The sequence below is a fragment of the Phocoena phocoena genome, chromosome 20 (genome assembly GCF_963924675.1).
Source record: "Phocoena phocoena chromosome 20, mPhoPho1.1, whole genome shotgun sequence".
Taxonomy (NCBI): domain Eukaryota; kingdom Metazoa; phylum Chordata; class Mammalia; order Artiodactyla; family Phocoenidae; genus Phocoena; species Phocoena phocoena.
The window spans coordinates 11,879,765-11,900,205 of NC_089238.1; the positions used below are offsets into that span (position 1 = coordinate 11,879,765).

Here is a 20,441-nt window from a genome sequence, read left to right on the forward strand (position 1 = left end):
ATTCTGTTATGTATCTATATCACATTTTCTTTTTTTTAATTTTTTTTTTTTTAATTTTGTCTGCGTTGGGTCTTCGTTGCTGCACGTGGGCTTTCCCTAGTTGCGGCGAGCGGGGGCTACTCTTTGTTGTGGTGTGCAGTCTTCTCATTGCAGTGGCTTCTCTTGTTGGGCGGAGCATGGGCTCTAGGCACGTGGGCTTCAGTAGCTGAGGCTCGTGGGCTCTAGAGCGCAGGCTCAGTAGTTGTGGCACACAGGTTTAGCTGCTCCGTGGCATGTGGGATCCTCCCAGACCAGGGCTTGAACCCATGTCACCTGCATTGGCAGGCAGATTCCTAACCACTGTACCACCAGGGAAGCCTGTCACATTTTCTTTATCCACTCATCTGCTGACACTTAGATTGCTTCTGTATCTTGGCTATCGTGAATAATACTGCCGTGGACACAGGGGTGCAGATATCTCTTTTGGGATACTGATTTTGTTTCCTTTGGATATATACCAAGAAGTGGGACTGCTGGATCCTATGACAATTCTATTTTTAATTTTTTGAGGAACCTCCATATTGTTTTCCATAGTGGCTGCACCAATTTACATTCCCACCAACGGTGCACAAGGGTTGCCCACTGGGGGGCAGAGCAGGGGAGAGACCTGATTTGATTTGCTATTTTTTTTGCGGTACGCGGGCCTCTCACTGTTGTGGCCTCTCCCGTTGTGGAGCACAGGCTCCGGATGCGCAGGCTCAGCGGCCATGGCTCACTGGCCTAGCCGCTCCGTGGCATGTGGGATCTTCCCGGACCGTGGCAGGAACCCGTGTCCCCTGCATCGGCAGGTGGACTCTCAACCACTGCGCCACCAGGGAAGCCCTGTTTTGGTTTTAAAGGCCAGTAAGTGAAAAGTTGATGGGAAACTTTCTAACAGAGGGATCAGGACCTGGACACACTATATGGGAACATTTACTATTGAGGTATGATGTGCCTGGAAGGGGCCCAGCCTACCCAGTGAGGAGCTCTTGGGCCAGAATGAGCCCAAATCTGATCTAACTTCCAGTTTACAGAGAATTCCTGGCAATGGAAAGACATCTTGAGTAGCACCCTAAAGATGCCATCAGCCAAATGTGGGATGTGAAAAATGACACAGGGCAAATGACCTGTGTGACTAGTTTCTTGAAGAAATTAGTGGCATTACCAAAGGGGAAAGGCGGGGAGGGATAAATTAGCAGTTTGGACTTAAAATATACACCCTACTATATATAAAATAGATAACCAGCAAGGACCTACTGTATAGCACAGGGAACTACTCAATATCTTGTAATAGCCTATAATGGAAGAGAATATAAAAAATAGAATTATATATATTTATGTATATGTATAATTGAATCCCTGTGCTGTACATCTGAAACTAACACAACATTGTAAATCAACTATATTTCAATAAAAATTAAAAAAATAAGTGGCATACAAAAGGTTGGGGAATGGTTACAGCTTTAGAAGACCTAAGCATCCAAATGAGGCACTGAATGATGAGCCTTTGGATGTAGACTTGAACAAACACGCCTATGAAGTACATTTCTGCAACCATCAGGGAAACGTGAACACTAACACAGCAAAATTGCTAACTGTGATAGGTGTGAAAATGGGTATCTTGGTTGTGACTCTTCTTTTTTTTTTTTTTTTTTTTTTTTTTTTTTTTGCGGTACGCGGGCCTCTCACTGTCATGGCCTTTCCCGTTGCGGAGCGCAGGCTCAGCGGCCATGGCTCACGGGCCCAGCCGCTCCGCAGCGTGTGGGATTTTCCCGGACCGGGGCACGAACCCACGTCCCCTGCATCGGCAGGCGGACTCTCAACCACTGTGCCACCAGGGAAGCCCGGTTATGACTCTTAAAAAGTGGATTTTAGGGAATTCCCTGGTGGCCCAATGGTTAGGACTCTATGCTTTCACGGCTGTGGGTTCAGTCAGGGAACTAAGATCCTGCAAGCCATGTGGCCAAAAAAAAAAAAAAAAAAAAGAGTGGATTTTAAAGGGGAGTTATTTTCTTAATAAGTTAGGAGTCTTTGTTGGGCATAATGAAAGTTTTGGGTATATAGTGTGAAGGTTATACATTGTGAATATATTTAATGCCACTGAATCGTACACTTACAAGTGGTGAAAATGATAAATATTATGTTATGTATATTTTACACCCCCCCGAAAAAAAACAAACTGAACACCACACTGATTGGTCCAATAATTATTGTTTAAGACATTTTTGTTTTTCTTTTGCCTGCTACTGGAATCATCCTAATTCATGTCAACTTTCATATTGATGCAGTACAAGGTCCATCCTTCCTCAAGTAAATGAATTTGCTGGTATTTCTGATCCCAAGCTTCCCTGAATGTGAATTTTGAGTGCAAAAGAAAGCAAGTCATTGCCTTAATTTAAAAGGAGGAAACCTCAAACCTCATTCATTCCTTTTCATATCACACTGACATAAAAAGTAGTAATAATAAATCCAAGAACTTAGCACGTATTTTGTTCCTATTAAGTTCCAGAATTTCTCACACCTCTTCTTTTACGTTTGGCAAGTCTTTTAGACGCTAAATCCTCAGTGAAGGTGTCATCAACTAGAAGGTGGCAAAGTTAGGATCTGATCCCCATCGCATCTTTCTATTTTCCATCATATCACTGTTTTGTGCTACCTCTGTAGAATTTAAGCCAAAAAACAAAGTGGTAACATCATGGAAAATTTTTTTTAAAAAAAGGAAACTTTAGCTAACGATCTATGCATTGCTGAAGCATTCAGAGGTCGAGGTCTGCGATTTACTTTTTGGTTTGTTCTCGGCCATGCGGCGTGGCACGCGGGATCTTAGTTCCCTGATCAGAGATTGAACCTGCGCCTCCACGGTGGAAGTGTGGAGTCCTAACCACTGGACCGCCAGGGAATTCCCTGCAATTTATTCTGAAATGCCTAAAAAAATGAGCTGGCTGGGCAGGTGGAAAGAAATATGCTAATGCAGCATGGCAACCGAAGTGGGAGAGCCTAGGTGGTAGCCCATGGGTATTCCCATATAATCCCCTTAACTTTGCTGCATGTTTGAAAATTGTCATAATAAAATGTTGGGGGGAAAAATGTCCTTTACTATTAGAAATGTGTAGTCAATTATTTTCTGAGATTTGCTTTAAAATCACTGTAAGAGAGTGATAGATGAAATAAAATTAGCCGAAAGTTGATGATTATCGAATAAGGCCCGGTCATGGGCCCACGGGTTCATTGTACTATTCTCTCTACTGGTGTGTGTTTGAAAACTTCCTTACTAGATAATTGACAAAGAAAAAGATACTTCTGGCTCTCTAGTGAAGAGAAGGGAGGAGGGAAAGGGTGGCAGGAGAGGCCAGAGTGAGGGTAGGGTTTGTGTTTCGGCGTCTGCTTTCAGTTTGGGAGGGTGCCCAGGGTGGGAAGTGGTCACCTTCGGTTTTTCCCTAACTGAGGCCCCCCAACTCCCCTACCCGCACGCCTCCCACCCCCTGCCCTAGGCCTGCAGTTCTGCCCACCCTCCAACATCAGCCTCACCGGAAGTGAGGCCCAGGACAGCTCCCCCCTCCCCGCACGCACCCCCCCTCCCCCCCCCCTCCGCCACCTCCACATCTGCTACTGATGTCAACAGCCAGGGTAGGCGGGGGCCATGTTTTTCGGTTCCCGCCTAGCCTCCAGGGAGGGGTGGACCCCCTCATCCCCACTCCTTACTCACAATGATGGACACTGTCACACACATACTAGGCCCTGCCCTGGGCCAGAGACAAAATTTTATTGCAAAACGGGGACCTTCGAGTCACAAGGACGTCAGACCTGGCCTCTTCCCTGAAACGGGGAGTTGGAATCTGGCTCCATCCACTGGGTCTAACTGGAGGCGGGTGGGGGGAGCAGGGGAGGTTTTCAACATGGTTATATAAGCTGGAGTGTGTGTGTGTGTGTGTGTGTGTGTGTGTGTGTGTGTGTGTGTGTGGTGTGTTCCCCTGATCTGAGTTTCCACGTATGTCCAAGTTTACTTTGTCCCCAGGCTTGTGCACAAATGCACACTGGGGTCTGTCTGTATTTGGGAGCATTTGGGGGATCAGGCTGCCTGGAAAGGGGTGCCCTTGAGGGCTGAAGGTGCGGAGGAGGCCAGGGCTGGGCCTCCGCAGGAGTCGTATATCTTAGCGGGAAGATACCCCGGAGGCGGGCGGGTGTCCCACATGGGCTGGCTGTGTGGTTCAGTGGTTGGGGGCAGGTGGATGACGACAGTCTTATGCCTGGATAACGGTACGGTCACTTGAGGGCTGAGGACAGAGATGGTCTCTGTGTGGTGACATGAGGTGGCATGGGGCATGTTCTCTGCTCTAGGCTCCCAGAGATGGTGGCCCTGGTTAAGTCTGATGAGTTAAGAGGGCGCGTGGGCTGCAAACACTGTGGCTGTTTCCGTGGCTTGTGAAGGCGGCAGCTGAATCCCCACGTGTGCGTTGTGGGTCCGGGGGAGCTGTGCTGTGTATGAGTTGGTGGGTTACCCGGGCATGTGGTTGTGATTCCAGACGGACTAGGTTTGTCAGTAGAAAGCTGCGTGGCCGAGTTGCCTTGTGGCCCTCGTGGGTGTGTCTGGGTGTGTGGTTGCGTGGTCTGATGACCCTGTGGATGTGTGTAGGCTGAATATATGCGTGACCGACTCTAGAAAACAGCTACAGGTGTGCGAAAGTGGCTGCCCGTGGTGTAGGCGTGTGGCTCAGGAGACACAGCCATGTCCATGGCAACCGCCAAGGCTGCTACCTCCCAAGTTTCCCTTCTTCATCCGGTCCACACGGTGGAGTGGGGTGGAGGTCAGCGGGGCCGGAATTGCAGCTGGAAGGCTGGGGGGATGTTGAAAAGGCCACTGACGGCCGGCTGGAGGTTCAGGGCACCCGGTGGACACGGGTTCCCCAGCGAGAAGGCCTGCAGGATGGTGGTGAACAGGAGGAAGAGCTCGGTCCGAGCCAGGCCCTCCCCGAGGCAGACACGCTTACCTGGAGGGGAGACAGATGGCGCTGTGCCAACCGTCCTCACACCCAGGCCTGTGGGAGGACCAGTGGGTAGACAGGGGCGGACCCAGCAGATACCTAAGGAGAAGGGCAGGAAGGCCTCGTGCTTTTTGAACTTTCCGTCTGCATCCAGGAATCGTCCTGGGTTGAACTCCTCGGGCTGTTTGAAGACCTCAGGGTCATGCAGGATGGAACCAAGGAGGGGGAAGACCTCCGTGCCCTGAGGGGAGATCATAACAAAACTACAAACATCCCTCACCCCGCAGGCCTTCAGTCCTCGAGGGTGGAGCACAAGAGTCTGGTGTGTTGGGGAGACCGGTTCACGGAATCACAGTTTATCGAGTGCTTGCTATGTGTCAGGCACTTTATTAATCAGTACATATGTATCGCCTCATATGTAATAGGTACATGTATTATACTCACACAACACACTCACAAACATACACACAAACTCACTAAATCTTTTTAACAAGTCTAGGGAACAGTTAGTAATATGATCCCATTTTAAAGATGGGGGAGGGACTTCCCTGGTGGTCCAGTGGCCTAAGACTCCGCGCTCCCAATGCAGGGGACTCAGGGTTCGATCCCTGGCCGGGGAACTAGATCCCACATGCATACCACAACTAAGAGTTCGCATGCCACAACTAAGGAGCCCTCTTGCCGCAACTAAGACCCGGCACAACCAAATAAATAAATAAATAAAATATCTAAAAAAACCAAACCAACTAAAGATAATGTCTTAGAGGCTGCTTATAAGGCGGGGAAGATAACTGTCCACTGGTTAAACAGGGTGCTAGGAACAGTCAGGTCTGTAACTCGGTAGTACAAATGGATTAAAGGATAGGGCTAACACTGATGCAACAGTGTGGAATATTAAAAAAAAAAAAAAAAAAAAGATGGACTTCCCTGGTGGTCCAGTGGTTAAGACTCCGTGCTCCCACTATAGGGGGCACGGGTTCGATCCCTGGTCAGGGAACTAAGATCCTGCAAGTCGCGTGGTGCAGCCAAAACAAACAAAAAGTGGGAAAACAGAGGCCCAGAGAACGTAAGCAACTTGCCCAAAGCAACATTTGGACGTGGCAGAGCTTGTTATTTTTATGTTTGTTTTTAAACTTTGGGGCTATGTTGTGATTCAGCTGTGGCTGTCCTAAGGCACTTGGCTAAGAGTCCAGCTTTCTGCCACTATGATCTTCTGGAGGTGAAGGGTGGGTGGATGGGGGCTGCCCGTGAAGGCTTCCCCTGCCCAGGTTTGGGGAGAGGGGCAGCCCCTTCCGCTGAGATCAGAGTCCCCATGTTCCCAGGACTGTGGTGGAGGGTGAAGGAAGGTAGGGAGTATGAGGAGAGGGCGAGGGATCTCCTTTGTTAGGGATTCTGGCTAATGGGGCTCCGAGTTGGGAAGGTGAGTGAGGCTTCAGGAAAAGGTCAGGCTAATGTTAAAATAAGAGAAAGGCAGATAGCAGTGTTTAACCACTGCTAAAGCATAGGCTCTGGGTTCAAATCCTGCCCCTACCGCTTGTAGGCTGGGAGAGCTTGCCAAGTCTTCTAACCTATCAAGGCCTCAGTTTCCTCATTTGTAAAATGGGTGTGATAATGATGTGATAATGATGTAGCGCTGCTCTGAAGATTAAATAAGGTAATACATGTAAAGCATTTAGAATAATACCGGGCACAGAGCAGATCCTCGATCACAGATGCCTGTTATTGCTATTACCATTATCAGTAGTTGCTGTAGTTGCAAGAGTCATTGCTTTAGCAATAGTCGCTGCTGTGGTGTACATAGGAGCCCCACCCCCAGCACAAAGAGTTCATTCGGTGTTTAACAAGCATCATTTCACAGATTACTTACAATCCCAAGATGATACTATTATTACTCCCAATTTAGAAGAGGGGGGACTTCTCCAGTGGCACAGTGGTTAAGAATCCACCTGCTTGGGGCTTCCCTGGTGGCGCAGTGGTTGAGAGTCCGCCTGCCGATGCAGGCGACACGGGTTCGTGCCCCGGTCCGGGAAGATCCCACATGCCGCGGAGCAACTAAGCCTGTGCACCACAACTACTGAGCCTGCGCTCTAGAGCCCGTGAGCCACAACTACTGAGCCTGTGTGCCACAACTACTGAAGCCCGCGCGCCTAGAGCCCGGGCTCCGCAACAAGAGAAGCCACCGCAAAGAGAAGCCCACACACGGCAACAAAGTGTAGCCCGTGCTCGCCGCAACTAGAGAAAGCCTGTGTGCAACGGAGACCCAACGCAGCCAAAAATATATAAATAAATTAATTAATTTAAAAGAAAAAAAAAAAAGAAGAGGAGTAGATGGAGTTTCAGAGGGTGAAGTGATTTGCCCAAGGTCTCAGCTAGAAAACAGCAGGACTGGATTCTAACTGCTATGAACTGGATTCTACAATGAAGCTCAAGGAGGGAGCAGCTTGCCCGGAAGGCACCTTCGGTTTCCAGGGAGAGGTCGCCCCCTGGTGGTGCTGGTTCTGAGTTGCTCTGGAATGAAGGGGCAGGAACTGAGAGAGAGAGAGAGAGAGAGAGAGAGAGAGAGAGGGAGAGAGAGAGAGGGAGAGAGAGATTGTGTGTGTGTGTGTGTTGGGAAGGAGGGAGAGCCTGATCGTGTTTGCAGCCAGGTGGAGGGTGAGGGCTTCCGTCGGCCCTCAGTTCTCAAATTGCTTCCCTGCCTGTCACGTTATCTGATTGTCCCCACCACGATTGGAAGGAGGTAGAATTAGGATCCATTGGACACATGGGAGAAACCGAGGCTCAGAGACAGAGTCAAAAGGCAAGAAAAATGTACACAGAAAGAAACAAAGAGAGATGCAGACACAGGGACACAGAAAAAGAAAGGAAGATGTCAGCCAGAGAGGAGAGAGAAAGAGGAAGAAGATGCAGAGACAAACTGACCAAGATTCAGAAGAAGAGACAAAGATAGCAACGGACTCAGGCCCTCAGGTCCGAGACAGAGACAGCTGCTGGGCCTGGCTGACCCACACACCCACCTGGGGCAGGGTGTACCCCCGGAAGCGGGTGGTCTTGACGAGGGTTCGGGGCACTCCCATGGGTACAAGCGCCAGCAGCCGCTGCGCCTCATGCAGAACCGCGTCCGTGTAGGGGAGGCGGGCTCGGTCCCCCAGGCTTGGCGCCTGGCCAGGCCCCAGCTCCCGCGTCAGCTCCGCCTGCACTCGCTCTGCACCCAAGAAGAGGAGAGTAGGAGGTCAAAGGTGGGGCGGGGCCCTACGATCCTCCCCTCCGAGGCCCCATCTTCTTTATTTTTTAAGGTTTATTTATTTGGCCATGCCACACGGACCTTAGTTCCCCAAGCAGGGATTGAACCCGGGCCCTCGGCAGTGAAAGTGCGGAGTCCCAGCCACTGGACCGCCAGGGAGTTCCCGGACGCTCCATCTTCCCGAGCAGCTGTGGTTAGGGGTGAGGCTGGCAGGCAGGGAGGAAGAGTCCTCCAGCCCTCTGCAGACCGGGTCCCACACATCCCGTGTGGTGGACATCACATCTCTCCTCTTTTTTTTTTTTTTTTTTTTAACAGTACGCGGGCCTCTCACTATTGCGGCCTCTCCCGCTGCGGAGCACAGGCTCCGGATGCGCAGGCCCAGCGGCCATGGCTCACGGGCCCAGCCACTCCACGGCATGTGGGATCCTCCCGGACTGGGGCACGAACCCGTGTCCCCTGCATTGGCAGGTGGACTCTCAACCACTGCGCCACCAGGGAAGCCTACATCTCTCCTCTTTCAATTCCCATAGCCATCCTGTGAGGTGGGGGAACATAATCTAGCCCCATGTCCCAGGTAAGGACAGAGGCCTAGTGAGCTGAAATAGCAGCTGACATCTTCCAGGTCAGCCCACCCCCCTGGCTCGACAGCACTGAATGCAGCTGCGTGACCCTGAAATGCTGGAGTTCCTTGGGGCACATTCCCAGCCCTGCCTCACCCACTTACCCTCCCTCACCAACACAGCTTCAGGTCTTGCCTGTGCCCTGATAACCCCAATCTGTTTCTTATCTCCAGTCCTGATGCAGGTGTCTCGTGGCCTTCTGGATGTCCCCCCACCCCCGGTGGTTCCAGGTCCCTCACACTCAAATTGTCCCCAAATGGCTTCAGCATCTCCCCTGAAATAGCTCCTTATCCCTTCTGTCCCCATCTCAGGATGGCCTCATGGTCCCCTGGTCCCCTGGCCAGAGCCCTGGGCCTGTCCCTGGATGCCTCCCTCCCTTGTCATTCTCCACCACCTGCCTACTTGGACCCCCCTCTCCTCCCCACAGCTTGGCCCAGCCCTGTTTGTTCTCTCCGGCCTAGGTCCCTACCTTGTCCTCTGCCCTGGGCTCCTGGCATCCTCTTCCAGACCCTACAACTTACCTCTTCATGACAGACCAAAGGATTTTTCTAAAATGGTCATTTGTCCCTGCCCTCCCCTGCTCAACGACCTTCCATGGCTCCCCATGGCTCAGGATTAGGTGCACAACGTACCGCCAAGGCGGCAAGGCCGGAGACGCCTCCTGCCTCATTTCTCATTTTACTAGACCTCTCACTGCAGCCGGCAGTCCGCACGCTTCTTGCTTTTCAGACGCACCGGATGCCAGTTCATTCTCGCCTCCAGGCTCTGGCTCAGGCTGTCCACTCCCCTAAACATCCTTCCTCTCGAGCCCTCCCTCCTGTTCCCAGGGCCTGGCTGGTGGAGAAGCTTCCTACCTTGGACCTGAGGGTATTTCAGCAGGAGCAGGAGAGTGTAGCGAATCGTGGTGCTGACTGTCACCGTCCCGGCGAACAACAGATAAACGACCGTCATCAGCAAGTTCTTGTCAGTGAACTCTGTGTTAGGGTCTTGCTTCTCCTGGGGGAAACCAGGCAGAGGGGCTCAGAGAACACAGGCTGCCGGGAGGAGAGACCCAGCACAGCCAGGTTTGGGGTGCCGCACAGCAAGTTATAACTTTGTCAGGGAGTTTAAATAAATGTGTGAGAAAGTTGGGAAGTAGGCTCTTGATATTAGTCCTCTCGGGGTGAAATGTTTTAAAAATAAAAGAGAGGGGCTTCCCTGGTGGCGCAGTGGTTGAGAGTCCGCCTGCCGATGCAGGGGACACGGGTTCGTGCCCCGGTCCGGGAAGATCCCACGTGCCGCGGAGCGGCTGGGCCCATGAGCCATGGCCACTGAGCCTGCGCGTCCAGAGCCGGTGCTCCGCAGCGGGAGAGGCCACAACAGTGAGAGGCCCGCGTACCGCAAAACAAAAACAAAAACAAAAACAAAACAAAAAATAAAAATGAAAGAGAGTGGCCACTATAAAACGAACAAACAAACAGAAAATGACAAGTGTTGGTGGAGACACGGAGAAACCGGAACCCCTGTCGCCAAGGGGGTATATAAAAGGGTGCAGCTGTTATGGCAAATGGTACCGCGATTCCTCAAAAAAGTAAAATAGATTTACCATGTGATCCAGCAGTTCCACTTCTGGGGATTTATCCAGAAGAGTAGAAAGCAGGATCTTGAAGAACATTTGTATACCTATGTTCATAGCAGCATTATTCATAATAGCCAAAAGGTGAAAGCAACCCCAAGTGTCCACTGATAGATGAATGTGCTATATCCACACAGTGGAATATGATTCAGCCTTAAAAAGGAAGGAAATCTTGTCACATGCTGCAATGTGACTGAAACTTGACCACATTATGTTAAGTGAGATAAGCCACGAAAGGACAAATACTGTGTGATCCCACTTATATGAGGTCCCTAGAGTAGGCAAATTCATAGAGTAAGGAAGTAGGAGGGTGGGGGCTGAGGGCTGGGGGAGGGAAGGATGGGGATCTGTTGTTTAATGGGTATAGAATTTCAGTTTTGCAACTTGAAAGTGTTCTGGAGATGGATGGTTGTCATGTGAATATCTAACACCACTGAACTGTACACTTGAAAATAGCTAAGTTTTATGTTATGTATATTTTACTATAATTAAATTAAAAAAAAATTTTTTTTGGCCATGCCACATGACTTGTGGGATCCTAGTTTCCTGACCAGGGATCGAACCTGGGCCTCCTGCAGTGGAAGCACGGAGTCCTAACCACTGGACCGCCAGGGAATTCCCATTCCCTTTCATTTCTTAAATTAAAAAGATTTACTTATATTTGAGATTAACAGATACACACTACTATATATAAAATAGATAAACAAGGACCTACTGTATAGCACAGGGAACTATATTTAATGTCTTACAATAACCTATAATGGAAAAGAATCTGAAAAAGAATATATATATGATTCAGTTTCATATATATATAACCGAATCACTCTGCTGTATATTTGAAACATTATAAATCAACTATACTTCAGTAAAAAAATAAAAATTAAAAAAATTCAGGGGACTTCCCTGGTGACACAGGGGTGAAGAATCCGCCTGCCAATGCAGGGGACACGGGTTCGAGCCCTGGTCCGGGAAGATCCCACGTGCCATGGAGCAACTAAACCCATGCGCCACAACTACTGAGCCTGCTCTCTAGAGCCCGCGAGCCACAACTACTGAGCCCGTGTGCCACAACTAATGAAGCCCGTGCGCCTAGAGCCTGTGCTCCACAAGAGAAGCCACCGCAATGAGAAGCCCACACACCGCAATGAAGAGTAGCCTCCACTCGCTGCAACTAGAGAAAGCCTGCTCACAGCAACGAAGACCCAACGCAGCCAAAAATAAATAAATAAAAATAAATAAATGTATAAAAAAAAAAAAATTCGGGAATTCTCTGGCTGTCCAGTGGTAGGTCTCTGTGCTTTCACTGCCGAGGGCCCAGGTTCAGTCTCTGGTTGGGAACTGAGATCCCACAAGCCACATGGTAGCCCCCCCCGCAAAAAAAGGGCCACAGAGTTAAGAAAAAAAATCTCTCTCTCCGTGAACAGGGCGGCTGCATTTATTCAAAGGATGTGGCCCTGAATATCTCCCATAATTGCAAAGTATGTACAATTCAAAACGAGTTATTTCCACAGGGATCATCTTAATTCTAATTTTCTCATATGATAATTGTTCTCACATAATTAATAAAGAGGACTTTATTAGTCTAATTAGACATTGCAAGGTTTCATAAGTAAACGATTGTAATTCATAGGAACTTTCCCGTGTGGGTTGGGGGAAGTCATGGTGGGGATTACCGGTGGTAAGTCATTGGGCATGAGGCCTGGGTGGGGGGGCTGAGGTTGGAGGGAGGAGAAAAAGGAGAGATGCAAGTGACTCAGACACACATTCACAGAGCGACGTGCAGAGAGAAAGAAGGAGGGTGACAGAGTGTCCCAGCTATACCCGGGTGTAGGGGCTGGCCAGGAGGCCCCCAACCCTAAGCTTCCCCCACCTTTGCCATCTTCAGCAAGAAGGCATCCACAATGTCGCGTGCGGGGCCTGAAGTGTCCAGGCTCCTCTGGTGCCGCTGTATCTGCTGGGTGGCGAAGGCAGCCACAGTGCACACTTGGTCGAGGAGCTGCGTGTAGGGGCCCGGGAGGTGCTGCAGGAGCCGTGAGAACATCTCGTAGGTCTGCGGGGGGACGGGCAGCCGTTTTCACGGGGGCCTGGCCCTGCACCAGGGCAGAGGGGCGGGTGGACAGGGCGCTCTGGGGTTACCTGAAAGAGGTGGGCAGGAGCCTTTGGAGAGAGAGGGATCCCACCCCCTTACCTGGGCCCACGGGGAGCTGACCCCCACGACGATGCCACTAGCCGCCCGGACCAAGGCCTGGAACTCCTCGTCGTCATAGGGGAAGCGGAGGCGGAAGACGAGGGAGCAGATGATGTTGGAGGTGGCCTGGGCCAGCAGCAGAGAGGGGTCAAAAGGCCATCCTGGGGAGGAGGGGACAGGGAGGGGGGTTGTGATGGAGACGGGCAGAGGGGCGCTGACGTAGGGCGGAGCCTGTCCACGAAGATGGAGTGGGGGCCAGACCCGACCGGAAAGAGACAGGCGGAAAGAGTGAGACAGAGACAGACAGGGAAAGAGAGAGTTAGACACGGAGAGAGACAGAGAAAGACAGAGGCAGACTTACAGGAGAGAAAAACAGAAAAATAGGGACTTCCCTGATGGTCCAGTGGTTAAGACTCCGCACTTCCAATGCAGGGGGCGCGGGTTTGATCCCTGGTGGGGGAACTAAGATCCCACATGCTGCACAGTCAAAAAAAAAAAGAGGAGAGGCAGAAAGAGTGACGTGACAGTACGAGGGACACAGAGACCCTCAGGGAGACAGCAGGATAGAGGCAGAAGGTGGAGGAGGAGAGAGGTGGAATGATTGGAGTCCCCAGCCCAGTCCGCGAGGGAAGGCCCTACCACACTCGGGCACCCTGCTGACCTTTGGTCCTCCGGAGCGCCTCCACCAGACACTGGGCCTCCGCCTGGATCAGCTCCTCACCTTCTCGTTTCCCCATGCCCAAGTCCCGCAGGGCCAGCGTGGTGAACTTCCTCAGCTGCCTCCATCGCTCCCCATTAGAGAAGAAAACCCCTGCACAGAAGGCTAGACTCAAGGAGGGACCAGCCCTCCCCCGTTCCCCAGGATTCCTCCCTTCCTCCCAGTGAGGTGCCCTGTCCTAAGTCCACATGAGCCTAGCGCAAGAAGGAGGGCCCACGAGGTGCTCAATAATTGCCTAACCTTGCATCGGAGGGTGACCTCCTCTGAGGAGTCGGTATCTGGGATTATCCAGGTTCCTTGTGTTCTGTGATTCACCAGCGTGTGTGAAGATTTCGTCCTTCCTGCTGGCTATCCATCTTTTTATTCCTCTATTCACCCACCCATCCATTTACCATTCCTTCCTCTTTCCTCTTTCTCCCTCCCTCCTACCCTTCTATCCATGCATCCATCCATTGATACCAACATTTATGGAGTATTATTGGGTCCCATGCCCCATGCCAACTGGAGGTTGAAAAGGGAGGGAGATGGATGGAATTGCACTGTTTTCCTCCTTATCCAAGAGGCCTGGACAGTCCCTTCCCTGGTCTGAGCTGTTTCCACTTGTAGAATGCCAGTCTGTAACGGCCTTCTGGGCGCCTCCTCCTGGATGTCCCCTGCCCACCCATCCCTCCGCTGTGTCCCAAACTGGCCTCAGCATCTCTCTTTCTCATCAACATCCCATCCCCTGGCTAGAGCCCTGCATTCCTCTCCCAACCACCTCCCCTCTTCCACTCAACAGCCCCAGCCCTGGTCCAGCCCAGTCCCCTTGCTGGGCTCCCACACAGCAACCAGAGGATCTTTGTAACTCTGACTCTACCCTTTCCCAGAAAAACCCAAAGTCCAAACTCTGGCTTGACTCGGGCCCTGCGTGATCAGGCTCCGAAGACGTCTCCAGCTTTGCTACTAATTCAATTGCACTGGGCTTTTCTCACTTCCTCAAAGGTGCCAGGATGCCCCCTCTAGGCCTTTGCCCCGGCTGTTCCCTCTTCCTGGATCACTCAACTCTTCATCCTCACTGAACTAACTGCACTCAACCTTCAGGTCTCAGTTCAAATGTCAACTCCGCTAGGAAGCCTTCTCTGATTCCTCCCATTCTCCTCTCCAAATCCCTCTGCCCCCCTGGCCAGTAAAGGTCCCCTGTGTCCTGCTCTTAAGGCTGTACCTCTCACTTTAGAAATCTAGTCTCTCCCTCCATTGTCTTATTGCAAAGCCCACATGTCCCACAGTAAGAACATGTCACCACATCTGTCACCTCTGTGTCCCCAGTACCAAGCCAGGTGTAATGAAAATTTGTCAGTTGATGAGTGAATGCTTCTTCCCTCACCTCCATGCTTTTGTACGTGCTGGTCTCTCTGCCTGGACCACCCTTCCCACTCATCCTATGAGTCTTAGCTCAGACACCCCGTCTTTTAGGAAGACGTCCTGGACAACCTCCACCCGACAGGCTGGGCCAGGCGCCTCCTCCAATTCCTCTCTGGACTGTCACTGTCTAGTGACAGGTCTGTTTCTTCCCAGCCCATGCGCTCTGGGAGCATGACTGAGGCTGTTTATTCAAGGCTGTGTTCCCTGGAGCGCCCAGCACCGGCTTCCAGCTTTCAGTCTTAACAGAGAATAGTTTGTACATTTTGAGTGTTTGCCCACTGATTCCCAGTGCCTCAAATGCTCTCCCTCTTCCTCCCAGCCCTGGGGCTTCGCCTGGAACATTAATAACGCTGCTACAACCAGGTGACTAATGAGTGCTTACTTCGTGCTATCCTCAGTGCAATCCTACACAGTAGGCACTGTCATCAACCCATTTTAGATGAGAAGACAGAGGCCCAGAGACACTGAACTGCATGGAAGGTCACATACGAGTAAGTGGTGGCAGGCTCTGAGTGAAGGACCCCGCAGCCTCCAGCTCCCCTTTTGACTCACCATGGCCATCAAAGGTTCCGTTCAGTGTTGCCACCAAACCCCGTCCGCTGAACGCCTCGGCCTGACCTCTCAGGGCCTCCTGCACAGCCTCACGCCCAACCAGGACCACCACACGCCGCCAGGGTCCCAGGTACACAGTGAACACTGGTCCATACTTCTTACTCAGCTGGGAGCAGGGACCGAGAAGGGGTGAGTGACGTGGGGAAGTCTACTGCCTTTTAAAGTCTTGTGTCCATCCTGGCCCCTGCCGCTGGATGAGCCACCTAAGAGAAGCCCTTCCTGCCTCGCCCCAAACTGAAGCAGTCCCTTTGGAAGATTCAGTTCTTGTTTTGCACCAAGCTCCCAGCATTTCACCCCCCTCCCCCACAAGAGTCCTCCTTGCTCAAACTCCCTCACCCAACACACTCTCTGGTCCCCATTCCCTTACCCCCTGCAGAGCCCTAACTTCTGACACTGGGACAACCCAGAACCCACCCCCGCTCCCACAGCACAGACCTATAGCAGCAAAAATGGGTAGCTGCAGCTGTGGCCTCCCATAATCCCTCATCTCCCCATCCCCGAAAAAAAAAAATTAAACCCCAACTATCCCTTTCAACCACTGCTAAATCCTCAAAGTCTGGAGCAGCTACCACGGAGCACTGGTGCCTCGCTACCCCCTCCTTGCCATGTCTGGAAGACACCGGAATGGGGAACCTCTGGCCTCTTTTCACTACCCCCCGCCAAAAGTTTGGAGACTGCCTCAGCCTCCTGTCTCTCTCTCCTTCCTTTCTCTGTCCCACGAACTTCCAGCTCCCTCCCTCCTAGCTGAGCTCCGCCTATCCCCCCCTCCCCCAGCCCCCCAGCCCCATCGGTCTCCGCAGACAAATTCCTGGAATCCTCCAGCCTCTGCCTCCAACTCCCCCGGGGACACCCTCTCTTTTTTATTCTCTGCCCCCTCCTCAGGATACTCACGTGTATCTCCCCTCTACCTCTCCCTCTGGGTCAAGTCACCACCATCACACCATCAGTTTCTCTTCTGCTTGACGACTCGTCTCTCTCACCTTTGGTTCCCTGCCCCCCTCCCCCCTCCCAACCTTCCCAGGATTCTGCCAGTCTCTCTAACCCGGGCCCCCTGGCCCCCTGGAGCCTGCTTTCCGGCTCCCACGCCGTCTCCAGGATTCGGGGGGCAGGATTCTGCTCCTCCTAGCCCGGGTGCCCCACCCCCTCTCCCTGCGACTCCCCCAACTCTCTCAGCTCTGCCCTGGGACCCTTCATCCGCATCCCCTAGGATACCTAAGGGCCTCGCTGCGTGGTTTGTCTTCCTGGGGTCCCCCCCCCTCTCCTGGCCCTGGTACCCTCCCACCCCCTCCTAGCCAGGGCGTCGGCGCGCCCCCTCACCCGTAAGAGCCCCAAGTACAGCGCCCCAGGCCGGAGCTGCAGGAGGTTCCCCAGCAGCGGCAGCGGCGTGGGCCCAGGGGGCAGGTGGCCTCGCGTCCGGGTCCCAGGCAGCGCCAGCGCCAGCAGCAGCAGCGCCAGCAGCAGCAGCAGCAGCGCCCAGGTGCCCGCCGCCTCCATCTCTCGGCAGGTCGGCTGCTTCTCGGGCTCCCAGACGCTCCACGCGGCTGGGCCAGTTGGGGGCGGGTGCCGGGCGGCTCCTTCCCCGAAGAAATCTGGCGGAGGGAGGCGGGGCAGCTAGCCTTTCCCCCTGCCTCCGGGCAGGATTCTCTCCCCGCCGCCGGATTTCTTTCTCCCAGACCACCGCCGCCGCCTGGTGTCCAGGACACACTCGAACGCTAGTCTCCCCGGTCACCCAGGTTCGAGGGGGTGGAGACAGCTCTTTGCACCACAGGTAGGGCGTGGGCAGGCGGGGAGATCCTAGAAACCAGAGACTTTGGCCGCCACCAGGAGGCCACACCCCGTGCCTGGCGGTGACCCCGCACCGCCCTCCCCGACTCTTACCTCCCTCCTCACTGTTATCTGGTGTGCATTCGCGTGTGCGTGCGTGTGTGGGGTCTTTTTTTTTTTTTTTTTTTTTTTGTGGTACGCGGGCCTTTCACCACTGTGGCCTCTCCCATTGCAGAGCACAGGCTCCGGATGCGCAGGCTTAGCGGCCATGGCTCACGGGCCCAGCCGCTCCGCGGCATGTGGGATTTTCCCAGACCGGGGCACGAACCCGTGTCCCCTGCATCGGCAGGCGGACTCTCAACCACTGCGCCACCAGGGAAGCCCGTGTGTGGGGTCTTTAAGCCAATTTCCTCCAACACCTTACATCTTCACCACGAACTAGGAGGAACGTGACCTTGAACCATACATAAAATACCTAACCCACAAGGACTTACTGTACAGCCCAGGGAACTATACTTGATAGCTTGTAATAACCTGTAATGGAAAAGAATCTGAAAAGGAATATATATCTGGGACTTCCCTGCTGGCTCAGTGGTTAAGAATCCGCCTGCCAATGCAGGGGACACAGTTGGAGTCCTGGTGTGGGAAGATCCCACATGCCACGGAGCAACAAAGCCCGTGGGCCACCCGGCGCTCTGGGGCCCACGAGCCGCAACTACTGAGCCCGCGTGCCACAACTGCTGAACCCCCCCCATAGCCCGTGCTCCGCAACAAGAGAAGCCACCGCAATGAGAAGCCCGCGCACCACAACGAAGAGTAGCTCCCGCTCGCCACAACTAAGGAAAGCCCCGGCACAGCAATGAAGACCCAGCGCAGCCAAAAATAAATTAATTTTAAAAAAGAATATATATATGTATGTATAGCTGACTCACTGTGCTGTACCTGAAACTAACACGACATTGTAAATCAACCATACTTCAATAACAATTAATTAATTAATTAACAAACAGAAAACCAATAAAGGATCTGAGGTTCAGAGAGTCTTAGGCCACACAGCTAACAAAGCGGCACAGCTGGGGTTTGAATTCAGACCGGTCTGAATGATTGACTAAATCATTCATTCACTTAGCAGTATAGTATAGTGGTTAGAAACATGATGTCTGAAGCCAGACCACTTGAGTTCACAGCCTAGCTTCTCTGTTAATTCTTCTTTAAGAATGGGGATCTGTTTCAGAATTAAACAGTTATGTGTGGGAATTCCTTGGCTGTCCAGTTGTTAGGACTCCGGGCTCTAACTGCCGAGGACCAGGGTTCAATCCCTGGTCCGGGAATTAATATCCCACAAGCCGTGCGGCCAAAAAAAAGATAGGTACGTGTGTACATAACTTAAAACAGGGCCAGGTGCATATATAACAAGCATTAAATAAATGCAAAGCTAATATTCTTCCAATTAATTGTTATTGAGGTCTAGTTGTAATAGAGAGAAGGACCTTGCCCTCTCAGAGCACTTGTCCCCATGCAAATGAACTTGTACATTAAGATAATTTCAGGAAGTGCAAAGGCCTGCCAGGGGAATGGGCTTGTTGAGGCAGAAGATGGTTACAATGTCAGATCCATGCTGTAGCCCCAGCATCTAGAGCAGTGCCTGGCACACAGTAGATGCTCAATAAATATCTGTTGCATCAAAGATTGAATGCAGGCGATGATGCTATCGAGGTCAGCAGGGACGTTGTGGAAAAGATTTGGCATTTTATTTCTAGTGCAAGGGGAAGCAGTTGAAGGGTTTCTAGCAGGAAGTTACTTGGTTTGCTTTGCATTTTCATTTAACATTTTATTAGGAAACCTTTAAAACATACCAGACACCTATATATTCACCATCTAGCTTCCACCAATAACATTTGAACTATCCTTGCTTTGTTATGTATCTATTAATCTTGTCCCAATTCATCTTTTTTTTTTTTTTTTTTTTGATGCATCTCAAAGACAGTTGCAGGGCTCTCCTGGTGGGGCAGTGGTTAAGAATTTGCCTGCCAATGCAGGGGACACAGGTTCGAGCCCTGATCCAGGAAGATCCCACGTGCTGCGGAGTGGCTGGGCCCGCGTGCCACAACTACTGAGCCTGCCAGTATAGAGCCCGTGCTCTGCAACAAGGGAAGCCACCGCAATGAGAAGCCCGCGCACTGCAACGAAGAGTAGCCTCCGCTCACCGCAACTCGAGAGGGCCCATGCGCAGCAACGAAGACCCAGCGCAGCCAAAAAAAAAACTAAAAATTAACACAGACAGTTGCAGACACCAGTACCCTTCACTCCTAAACACATCAGCATGCATATCATTTGCTAGAGTTAACATTGGTGTACAGGTCATTCCTTGCCACCTCCCGGGTAAATTTACACACGATGAAATGCACAAATTTCGACACATAGGTACATCCTCCGTGTGACCCAAACTCCTATAAGGATACAGAGAGTTACCATCATCCCAGAAACCTCCCTCCTGACCTCTCCCGTCAATTCCCCCACTCCCACCACTGTACTGATCAATGCCGCCCCGCCCCCCACCAAAGATTCGTTTTCTCTTTGCTTTTTTTTTTTCAGCCGCGCAGCTTGTGGGATCTTCGTTCCCCTGAGCAGGCATCAAACCTGGGCCCTTGGCAGTGAAAAGTGCAGAGTCATAACCACTAGACATCCAGGGAACTCCCCTCTCTTTGCATTTAAAAAGATCCTTCTGGCTGCCTTCTGAAGAAGGAACTGTGGGGAATGGGGAACAGGGGAAGAAAGAGCTGGGAGCCTAGTGCAAGCAAGGTCCAGGCAAGTGATGACGATGGCTAGGAGCAGAGTGGGTAGCAGTGGGGAGAGAAAGAAATGGATACATTTGGGATTTATTTGGAGGTAGAGCCAGTAGGATTTGCTGACAAATTGAGTTTGAAGGCAAAGGAAGGAACCCGGGTTTTTTTCTGTCGAATACAAGTAATTCTGGTATGAGGTAAGGAGAGACTGTATTACAAAAGACTATTGCAGGGGCTTCCCTGGTGGCGCAGTGGTTAAGAATCTGCCTGCCAGTGAAGGGGTCATGGTTCGATCCCTGGTCCGGGAAGATTCCACATGCCGTGGAACAGCTAAGCCCGTGGACCACAACTACTGAGCCTGTGCTCTAGAGCCCGCGAGCCACAACTGCTGAAGCCCACGGGCCTAGAGCCCGTGCTCTGAAACAAGAGAAGCCACCGCAATGAGAAGCCCGTGCGCCACAACGAAGAGTAGCCCCTGCTCACTCGCCACAACTAG

At 51.9% G+C, this 20,441-nt stretch overlaps 1 protein-coding gene across 1 annotated transcript; it reads right to left on the minus strand.

Annotated features, from left to right (window-relative positions):
* Positions 1–4,824: 4,824 nt before the first annotated feature.
* Positions 4,825–16,889, minus strand: LOC136140580 (cytochrome P450 2S1-like). Its single transcript, XM_065898737.1, has 9 exons — positions 16,713–16,889; positions 15,336–15,501; positions 13,326–13,475; positions 12,665–12,825; positions 12,347–12,526; positions 9,716–9,857; positions 8,015–8,202; positions 5,100–5,241; positions 4,825–5,006 (listed from the first exon to the last, which is right to left on the minus strand). The coding sequence occupies exons 1-9, from the start codon at positions 16,887–16,889 to the stop codon at positions 4,825–4,827; spliced, it is 1,488 nt and encodes a 495-aa protein (XP_065754809.1).
* Between the last annotated feature and the right edge of the window lie 3,552 nt (positions 16,890–20,441).

Excerpts from the sequence above, each read along its gene's own strand:
- LOC136140580 (XM_065898737.1), bottom strand. The coding sequence starts at position 16,889 with ATGGAGGCGGCGGGCACCTGGGCGCTGCTGCTGCTGCTGCTGGCGCTG. Across the intron at positions 9,858-12,346 it reads TCTTGCTGAAGATGGCAAAG|GAGAAGCAAGACCCTAACAC; the intron begins GTGGGGGAAGCT and ends GGTTTCCCCCAG. Across the intron at positions 5,007-5,099 it reads CTTCCTGCCCTTCTCCTTAG|GTAAGCGTGTCTGCCTCGGG; the intron begins GTATCTGCTGGG and ends TCTCCCCTCCAG.